General features: G+C 33.0%; 1 protein-coding gene across 1 annotated transcript; it reads right to left on the bottom strand.

The window, feature by feature from the left end:
* Positions 1 to 5,028: 5,028 nt before the first annotated feature.
* On the bottom strand, positions 5,029 to 7,778 carry LOC149897242 (ecdysone oxidase-like). The gene is made up of 3 exons (XM_090116714.1): positions 7,424 to 7,778; positions 6,927 to 7,060; positions 5,029 to 6,647 (listed from the first exon to the last, which is right to left on the bottom strand). The coding sequence occupies exons 1-3, from the start codon at positions 7,569 to 7,571 to the stop codon at positions 5,064 to 5,066; spliced, it is 1,866 nt and encodes a 621-aa protein (XP_089972840.1). The 5' UTR covers positions 7,572 to 7,778; the 3' UTR covers positions 5,029 to 5,063.
* Positions 7,779 to 10,610: the final 2,832 nt, after the last annotated feature.

Here is a 10,610-nt window from a genome sequence, read left to right as displayed (position 1 = left end):
TAACGTATGCACAATAGTTTTTCTGTATGATCGTAGTTTATGGTTTTCAGATTGGGTTTTTACAATTGCATCGATTGCGAGGGTAAATGTTACGAATTTTATTTAATCTATTACTACTAATATTATAAAGCTGAAAGGTTTGTTTGTTTGAACGCGCTAATCTCGGAAACTACTGGTTCGATACACAGCTAGTTTATTGTAAAGATCATAACCGAGATATCAGAAGAATTTCCGAGATAATTTGGAATAAAAACTAACCATGTCACATACTGTGTCCTTTCGCCCCTTATGCGAGTGAGTCAGGATTATACGTGAGTTAATCAGTACAGTAATACGATCGTGTCATCCATACATCGTAGTGCATTCCATTAGTAATTCTTGTATGTATGTAATGGGTGGATTACAATGTGATCAGTCAGTTAATCCCGCGTCTCGCGACGATCTCACGATCATGACTGTGCTGTTAATATTGGCTTAACGTTGAGCTTAGCTTCACAATTACCTCTTAATGTATGTAATCCGTCATTTGATTAGCTTGTGTACAAATATATAGGATTACCTATAGGTTCTAGTTGATCAGTGGAAGGTTGTTAGTTTAAAATGAGTCTAGGATAAAATAGAAGATAAAATTATAAGTCGTTCAGAAGAGTAGATAGTTTATTATACCTATATCAACAAAGTAAAGTGTGGTTCAGAAGTTTTGCATGACAATGTAACTATGTATCTACATAATATTACCGAAGTACAGGGAAATGCTGCACATATCTATTGTTTAAGGTGGTTTAAGCTTATGAAATTGGTAGGTTGAATATCATCGAATAATATAGATTTTACTGCTTACGAATTTTAGTTTTGATACAATATTCAAGTACCTAATATTACTTTTTAAACCGTAGGTCAGTAAAAAAAAATACAAGTTTAACAAATCGTAAATTGACTATAATATTTTTCATGTTTGTGGGCAAAATTAATTAATTTTACATTAAATTGGTTTTAATTTATTTGAATTCGAAGATATTTAAAACATTTCCTTTCTTTATAAATACTTATTGGGCTTGATCAATGCTTACTTATACCTACAAAAAATTAAAATCTTTTCTCTTATCATTTGTAAAATTCTTATACTAGTATTTGTTCACATACGTATATTATTTTTACTACCTATTGGTGTACCTTTTAATTGGCGTAGCTTAGTATTTATTCATCTCAAAAATTGTATCACTAGCTGTAAGGTACCTTATAATAAATAAATAAGTAAATAAATAAAAAAAATAAAGCAATTAATAATTAATTAGCATAAATCCAATCGTTATAACATAAGCCTCAATTTTTTTAATGAAACGCAGCTTATCCGGCATCTCATTTGCTTGAGCCCAGTTCGCTTTTACGCTAAAATTATTCAATTTAATGCACACTCCACAATTTTTCGCCCATTATCGTCCACTTCGGCTTAATCCCGAATAATTTATTATTGAACCTCATTTGTTATGGAGATTCTAAATTGCTCCCAATCTACGCGTGGAAACGTTAAAAATTTATTCGTAACCAAATTGAATGTTGTATGAAGGTACTGGTTTGAATAATTGTACAATAATGAAAGATTGTTGATGTCTTTACCTATTAAATATGGCTTTATCCAAAAGATCGAGTAAAACACCATTAAATAAAAAACACTTGACTTAGGTTCGTTATAATGAAAGTTTCAGATAGATTGAGTTATAGTTTAACTCACTATTTACAATTATAATTTTAAGATACTTACTATACAAATACAAAAGGTTCCATTTTATTTTACGAGTCAAACAAAAAAATATTACGAGAACCACACATAAATATCATATTATTATTAGACCTAATTTAACAAACAAGAGCGAACTGAATTTCACAACATGCACCGTAACTACAATTTACAATACCATTACATTTAATTCACATTATCGCTACAAAGCCGCATAGAAATTATATTGTTTACACACGTCACAATTATCGCAATTAATTTTCCATATAAAGCAAATAAATGAAATTCAGGCTTAATTGATTACAGGAACAAATCACTGCCGAGTGCCGCGCCTGCATGCCTGTTTCCACGACGATTGGCCTAATTTAATTCATTACTATAATGTTTAACTGTGTTTTAGATGATTATTTTGGTTATGTTACATATGTAAAAGATAATAAGGAGAGCCCATTGTTTTGCTAGTAACTAGTAACTTGTATATAAAAAAGTGAAGTCCCGTGCCCCTAGGGGGGTATGGGGCTGATGCATTATTCATATACATCTGTTTCACTGATCGCCATCTGTGTCCTGCCAGATCCAGATCAGTCTTCGTCTCCACCGGGAATCGAACCCATGACCAAGGAAACGGTTATAAAGGCAATAATTTTTCGACTAGCTATTCCATAATATTAGAAGTGTGTGTGAGCCTTCTGTCTAGTAAATTCTGCTAAAAATACTAGTAGTTAATAGTAGGAATACATTCATTTTTTTACAAAGCAATTATCCGCCGCAGCATAATGTTGATATGATACTATACTTATGTACATATTTCACTTTCCTGTAGAAACTGCATTTCCAACCGGTGGTAACTAATTGTTAGGTAAAACAGTGATTCAAAAACGTTCCTAAAATTAGTGTAGTAATGGATAAAAAATTTATGAAAACCTTAAGTTAATGTTACTTAATGATCTAAGAGTTAATGTGTAGCATATCAATTATTCTCAATTTAATTATCGTTTAATTGTAATTTTTTTACACAATTTATACATACTTCGATTACTGGATGCAATAAACATAATATCTGATTATTTATTCGCAAAATAAAATAATAATTGTTAGCCGAAACAACGAATATCATTTCAAATTCATCGAAATACGTAAAATGAAACGTCGTTTCACTCTCGTCTCAAAATGAAATCGCAACTCCTTATATTTGAGAATCAAACACAAAAGCCAACCCTATCGAGTGATCATTAATACTTAAAGCACTTTTATAGCTTACAATTTTTCCAACGCAGTCAGCAGTCAGTAAAATAATATTCCACAACATTAAACCTCCGTTTGACGTTAACCCAACGCGTCATTACCGAGGTGTTACCATTTGTTACGTTTCGTAGAGATTTCGAAAGCTTTACGAAATTAAAAAAAATAAAGAAAGAGTCAAAAGATATGTCTTTGAATTTCGAATTTCTTCTTCTTCTTTGTTTATGTCCCCACCCCTTCCCCACCCAGTAGAGCGCAATAGAGGAACTTCGCATTTCGAATTTCATTTTTTTTATTCATTAGTGAACAGTGTCTTTGTAGGAATTGGAAAGTGTCATAGATTAAAAACACAAAAAGAAGAAGTAGCGATTATGAAAGTTTCACACATACATTTCACAAATATTGAATTAGGCAATTTATTTTAATAGTTAAGTTGTTTAATGAGCGGTGACTTAACTAACATATAAATTAAAACAATAAAATAAATGTGTAGCTCAAGTATTAAAGTCATTTTGCTATACGATTATGTTATTGTTACCTGTATTTCATTATTATCTATTTACGTAAACAAAGTAAAACATTTAAGTAGGTATGATATTTGTTCTAAAATATACTTTTTCTTTAATGGCATAACCGTATAAATTAATATTAGATTGTTTATACATCATTTATCAACGCTTCGTTATTATGAATTCTAACCGATACTTCAATCGTGAATTATTGATAGTATGATAATTTTTGAGGAATATCAAATGTTCCCTGGTAGGGGACGGTCCCGAATAATGATGTTCTAACAGTCCCCAACGAGACTTTGTCATGTAAACGAGTCAGTTTACGAGCCTCCACTAAGTATTGTCGCGCTCAATTTTAAGGGTCAAACTCTCTGATTGTTTTAATAATTAAGAAGCCTATTAACATTACCCTGATTTTCATTTGCAAGTCGGAAACTTAAGGTATTTGTAAATGCGGAATTGATTTTGTTTTATAGAACTTGCTGCGCCCTGCGATTTCACCCGCGTGGCTCCGCTAGTGTTGGTCTTAGCGTGATGTGACATATATAGCCTATAACCTTCCTCGATAAATGGGCTATCTAACACGGAATTTTTTTTCCTAATCTGATCAGTAGTTCCTGAGATAAGCGCGTTCAAACAAACTCTTCAGCTTTATAATATACAAGTATAGATTATTAATAAGGACGTGTGATATATTACGTTTTGATAATATAATGTTCGTTTATATATGAAGAACCTATGTAGAGCATATAGGTATACTTATGTTTTATAAAAGTGTGGTAAATGTTCTGGGAGACCTTATCGTGGCCAAGATATCATTGATCAGGGTCGTATTGGTCATGATCAAAGGTTGAATTTATTTATTCGATTATTTATAATTGAATAAATTCACGCACCCGCAAATTTTTACACGTATCGCGTGCACACACAAACAGAAGGATTTTTTGTCTATGATAATTGCAATATAATATTTATTTGATTCAACCACTTATAATAGATTATTCACGATTCGACATATTTATGAATTGATATAGATTTAAAATTTAGTCTTATTTCTTCACTGAACTCCAAATAAACGATACAAAGGGAATACAAAAATCATAGCGATACTTTATTCAAATATCAAGAAACACTTAGATGAAGTTCATTTCCATAGCTTTTGTGATGGTAATCGATAGCAGTGCCTCTCCAGGGTAATGACTATTTAATATGCTTCATTACTATACCATTTATCAACAACAAAATAAATACAGTATTTCACTGTTGCTGGACTAAGTTTTAAATTTTAAGCATAGGATTTTATGAGGATATAAATATTTTTATAGATTTTTAGAACGTTGAAAAACTGAGACCTTGTGCAATGCATTTTCATTGCCACCTTTTATGTTATGGAAATCTTTAAAATGTTCACTCAATGTTATGCAATAAAAAGACAAAAACAATAATAAAATATAGGTGATAAACTGTTATAAATTATTATAGGATTTCCGCTAAGCAATCTAGCACCCATAATAAGAAAAAAAAAAAGACACAAGTAAGTAACAAAAGTTTATTTCTATTGAATTTTATGTCTAATTATTTTTATCATGCCAATGTAATACTCCATAATCTTCTTTAATTATATCCGCTGCTTTTTCACCAATCATCATAGTAGGTGCATTAGTATTACCACTTGTTATTTCGGGCATGACAGATGCGTCCACCACCCGTAATCCACGTATGTTAAAAACTCTTAATCTTTCGTCTACAACTCTTCCCATACTACATGTTCCTACAGGATGTAATAAAGTGTTTAAAGCATTAACAACATAACATCTCCAATATTCATCCGTTCCCCATTTTAAACTTTCGCAACCTTTAACATCTAATTTCACGATATCACCTCCAACTTTTTTGTAATATGACGTTTTCGCTAGTCGTGCTAGATATTTTATACCTTCCACTGCAACATGTATGTCATGAACGTTTCTATAATATCCCATATCTATCAAAGGATCATCCAAAGGATCGTCGCTTTTTAAACTGACCTGCCCTTTAGATAAAGGATGCAAGAAAACCAACGTAATGAGGTCCATTTCACGAATAGTATTTGCGTTACTCATTGAAAAACAAAAATTTCTATCATACATGTGTATCGTTTGGCATGCGTATAAGATACCGACTGCAGCAGCTGCACCTACATGTGTATGAAAGATTTGAAATTGTGGCGTTAAATTATATTTTCTATCGTGATGGTGGTACGTGTGATTGAGTTTAAAGTATCCATTAACAATAGGCAAAGGAATAGAATCTAGTTCAGCAGAAATAAGCACATTTTGTAAAGCCGATTTAATTCCTTTTCGTCCTGTTAACGGTAAAGGTAAACTTATATGGTCTTGCATGTATTTACCAACTGGAAGATTCGATATTACGTGTATATCGTATTTGTTTAATATTTCACGGGGCCCGACGCCTGATAGCATTAATAACTTCGGTGAGTCTATTGACCCCGCTGAAACAATTACTTCTTTTTTAGCCTTAACGTTAATAGTTTCACCTGATTCTAAAAGTACTCGAACACCGTATGTATGAGATGTATGTGGATTTATAAGAACTTTTATAACTCTAGCGTATTTTGTTATGTACAAATTTGTTCTGCCTTTGGCTGGTTTTAAATATGCTTCAGCTGTGCTATACCTTCTACCGTTCGCGAATGTATAATGAGGTGGGCTTATACCAATTCGTTCGTGACCATTATTCTCTAAAACTTCTTTAATTCCGATCTCTTTGTAAGAATGTAATATCCTTTCTTTGACTGATTCATAAATGGAATTACTTTTAGGTCTAGACACTACTACAGGGCCATTTGTAGAATGTAGATTTGCGTTTATATCATTTTGTAGCACTGAATCGTCGGTCATTCCTTCTAATTTTTTGTAGTAATACAGAGCTGAATTCCAGTTCCACCCTGGGGCTACTTCACCCCATTTATCGAAGTCTTCTGGTACGCCTCGAGAGTATACTTGATAGTTGAGAGATGAGGAACCTCCTAACATTTTCCCTCGCGTTATTCCTACGTATCCTTCAGGATGAGTTTGACCCACACCTGGGTCGAGGTATCCTTTGTAGTCCCAGTCATATTCCGTGTGGGGTAGCAATGTGAACAGACTTGGTGCCTGTAAAATGGATAAGTGAATAAAACACTGGTAAACAAAATTATTATTATTAGCTTTGTATACCTACATACACTACAACAACCAGGACTATAGATATCTAAAGACCTATTTTTCAATATATCGAAGAAAACGAATAATTTGAGCCTTAAACACACTTAGAACAGAGAGACAAATTATTATTTCTGCATTTTCTCTCCTACACACAGTGTACAAACTTATACTTGTCACACAACAAAGTAGCTGACAGTTTTATAAGCTTTCGTCGTATAGCATACCTACCACGCTAGCAATAGGTGGGTCCCCACCAGCCTCCAACAGCAGCACTCGCCAGTGATAGACCTCGCTGAGCCGCGCCGCCACTATCGCCCCCGCGGACCCCGACCCCACCACTATGAAGTCGAACGTATCGCCATCTGTAAGATAATATGGAAAAGAGGTGTCAGTTTTATATAATTGATTTAATTCAGGTATTCTTTGTAATCGGGTGTGGTAGAAGAAAGAAGAATTCTTCCATCGTATTCATTTTGATAAACTGTTGTAAATTCAAAAAAAAATGAGTAGCTATCTAAAATCGCAATTCTACTCGTTCGAAGTGAGATTTATCTCAAACACCATGGACCAATATTGGTATATTGACTATATTGGTCCATGCAAACACTAATTACATTGTAATCAATAGTTTTTGTGCTTAACTATTAATAATAAGAAATTATAATAATTATAAATGCAATGACAATATTACTTTTCAAATAAATAATTACTTAATAAAAAACTACCTTTTAAATCATAGGATTTAGGCCATCCAGCCGGCGAAAAAGCCTGCGACAAAGCCAGAAATCGTAAAATCCAACGCAACCAAGGGTTCCATGATCCACTGCTCTGAGTAAAATCTAGCAGTTTATTTGCTACGACGTTTAAATGCATTTTTTAATTAATCATTGAAATGTTGGCTTTAACTTCACGATTTCCTTAAACTCAAAATATATTTGATCACTTTTCTATGTTTCTATTACATACTAACACTTTATTAAGAATTTATGCTTTTTTTATACAATATTGAATGTAGACAACATTCGATACGATTTTTTCTATTATTTTCAACACGTATTACAGAAACAAAGAGTGGTACTATATTGCAAATTTCGGGCTATTGCATTATCGGAATTTAATTGTGTAATTACATAATAATTATGAATTCGATTGAATCCACAATGCAATGTATAATGTACTTAATAATTCATATTGTACTAGGTCAATAGCATTCTTTGTAACATACTAGTTCATGAGCTGAGGTCGTCTCTAGTAATTTTCAGCTGTTTTGTTTTTTATTTTATTTTATATTTATCAGCTCCAGCATTTATTGCTCTCAGTTTAGGAACCGAAACAATCATTCTTCACTAAATAGTACAGAACAAAGTCTAACTTTCTGTCTATCTGTCTATCCCCATGGTGATCTTGAAAGCTGCGCAACAGATATTGATGCGAAGCTTATAATAGATAGAGTGGCTAAAAGGTCTTAAGACGAAATATGTAAAGTTTTTAGCCGGAGAAGACGCGGGTGAAAAGTAAGCATGAAATCTTCATATTAATAAGGTCATCTAGATGAGAAAAGAAGTATATATTTATAACAAAAGCCTCCGCTCATTGTTATAAAAAGAAAAAAAGCATATATAATATATTGCATGGATAAACTGTTGTTTTTATTCTAAAACCACGTTCATCCCTAAATCAATCGCTAAGTGTATTGTTTGGGCGCATCATTTGTCTAGCCTTGCGCGGATTTACGAGTAAACTCAAATCGACTCACCTGCTTTCTTTAAATTTATTACTGTGCGATTTTCTAATACATTTACCTTTTATTTAGAAGTTGGGATAGCAAGTGCATTTGATAAAATAGTGTGAAAGATATAAATTTATAAAGAATAGAAAAAATTCGATCACGAGGTGGGACATGAATATCTTATCTTATATATAAAATTCTCGTGTCACAATGTTAGTCTGCATACTCCTCCGAAACGGGTGGACCGATTCTCATGAAATTTTCTGTGCATATCGGGTAAGTCTGAGAATCGGCCAACATCTATTTTTCATATGTACCACGGGCGAAGCCGGGGCGGACCGCTAGTAAACTTATATTTATAAAGCATTTGAATGCCATAAAACAAAAAATATCAATTTCAACAGTGTGAAAGATTTTAGATTTTAATATTATTGTTCCATTGTAAGCAGATTTGTGCCATTTTTATTATTACAAATTCAAATATTATTAAAGACTACTAGTAGGCAATAATTTATAGCAACTGTAATTTAATACAAATTACAATTAATATTAATTTTCATAATTCATAGGGAAGAAACATCTGTGTATATTATAAGAACAGAGGTTATTAATACCTAAATCACTCGTCATCATTTAGTATTAAGTCGGTTGTACTTGCTCTTGATTATCTACTTACACAAACAAACACTATTCCCTAATTCATACAAAATCACAGATCCTAGTCCATCAATCCCGGGAACAGGTAATAACTCCAGGATCCATCCCGGTATGAGAGCGGACGCACGTTATTTATGCAAGCGCCCTTACGAGATCACTGCGCACTGAATCTGATTGAATTGTAGGTGTGGGTCATGAGCGGAGCGATTAGCGGAAATTTATAGTAGAAAAATCCTGTGTTTATGTTACCTGTTTATTAGGTGGGTCCACACAGAGAGAACAGCTGAGAAAGATTTGCCGCCAAGGCGGCTCGCTAGCTATGGGTTCTGGACCCGGTTATTTGTGAAAGGAATTAAAGATAACTCTGACATTACAAGGTCACCGTATGAAATAACTGTACAGACTGTATCTATCTGAAAGAATTTTACTACAGCAGTAGAAAAAATAGCTAACGTTTATATCTTGAGAGATAGAGTCTTTGCAAATATGTTGCTAGTCTTTATTTTAATTTGGGATCTATTCAAAATATCCATTGGAACCATAAGTAATGACTTGGACGAAGGGCCCGGAAAAACAACAAACATCTTAAGTTATTCAGGGTACAATTAATAATAAAACAAATCCGTTCAAATCGCCTGCAACCAAGATCCCGCTCCGCTCGCCACAAACTGCGGAAAACCGGGCTATTCTGCGGTAGTGTATTATTCACCTGAATCGTGAACACACTTTTTCCGTGCCACATTACATCTACACACGAGATAAACTTGCAATTACTTTAACATCTACTTGCGAATGTTCGAGAATTTTCTACGGAATATTGCGTTAAATAAAGCGTATTGTATGGATGGATATTGTTATGTACTTTCTCTTTTTTGGTACTACAATATTGTTATACAGAGTAAGAATGTGGGTTATTTTTATCCTGATAATATTATGTTGAGAATATTAAATTCATTGTGAAAGATTCATATATATTTGTTTGGATACCCGTAGCCTTATATTACCTATGTTTTTCCTACCCTCCTCAATTAACAGAACTAAACGAATTGTGTATTTTTTAGCGCTTGAAACTGGGCTTAGTGCAGAGAGCGAGTGCTGACTAGCAGATAAACCTTATACATCCCAATAGAAGTTGCATCTATACTAAGTATATTAATATGAGACTAGTTGTGTTCCCAACTTCGTTCATATAGGAGTCGATAAGACGCGGTTATCTGAAACATTCTTCATGTATGTTCTGGCTGTACCGATTGACCTTCCTTCATAAATAGGCTTCAAACTAACATTTAAACGTCTTGTTTTTAATTGCACTTATTTTTGAGATTAGCACATTCAATGTTATTTTTTTTTCTTTAACAAAAAACAAACAACTTTTCTCATATTATAATAATTAAAATATCTATATCTAACTGGTACTGAAATATATAGTTTCGTCAATAGTTGCCCGGTTAAAACTGGGTAACCGGATCGTGTGTAAAGGGTCTTATCATACAAATTCATTTGCATATTATCGAATTTGATTTAAT

Source organism: Colias eurytheme, chromosome 26, assembly GCF_061535395.1.
Source record: "Colias eurytheme isolate Ceu_HAF_F1 chromosome 26, ilColEury1 Martin Lab GWU primary, whole genome shotgun sequence".
In the NCBI taxonomy this organism is placed as follows: Eukaryota; Metazoa; Arthropoda; class Insecta; order Lepidoptera; family Pieridae; genus Colias; species Colias eurytheme.
Note: the sequence above shows the minus strand (reverse complement) of the source record. Positions and strands in the feature narration are given on the sequence as shown.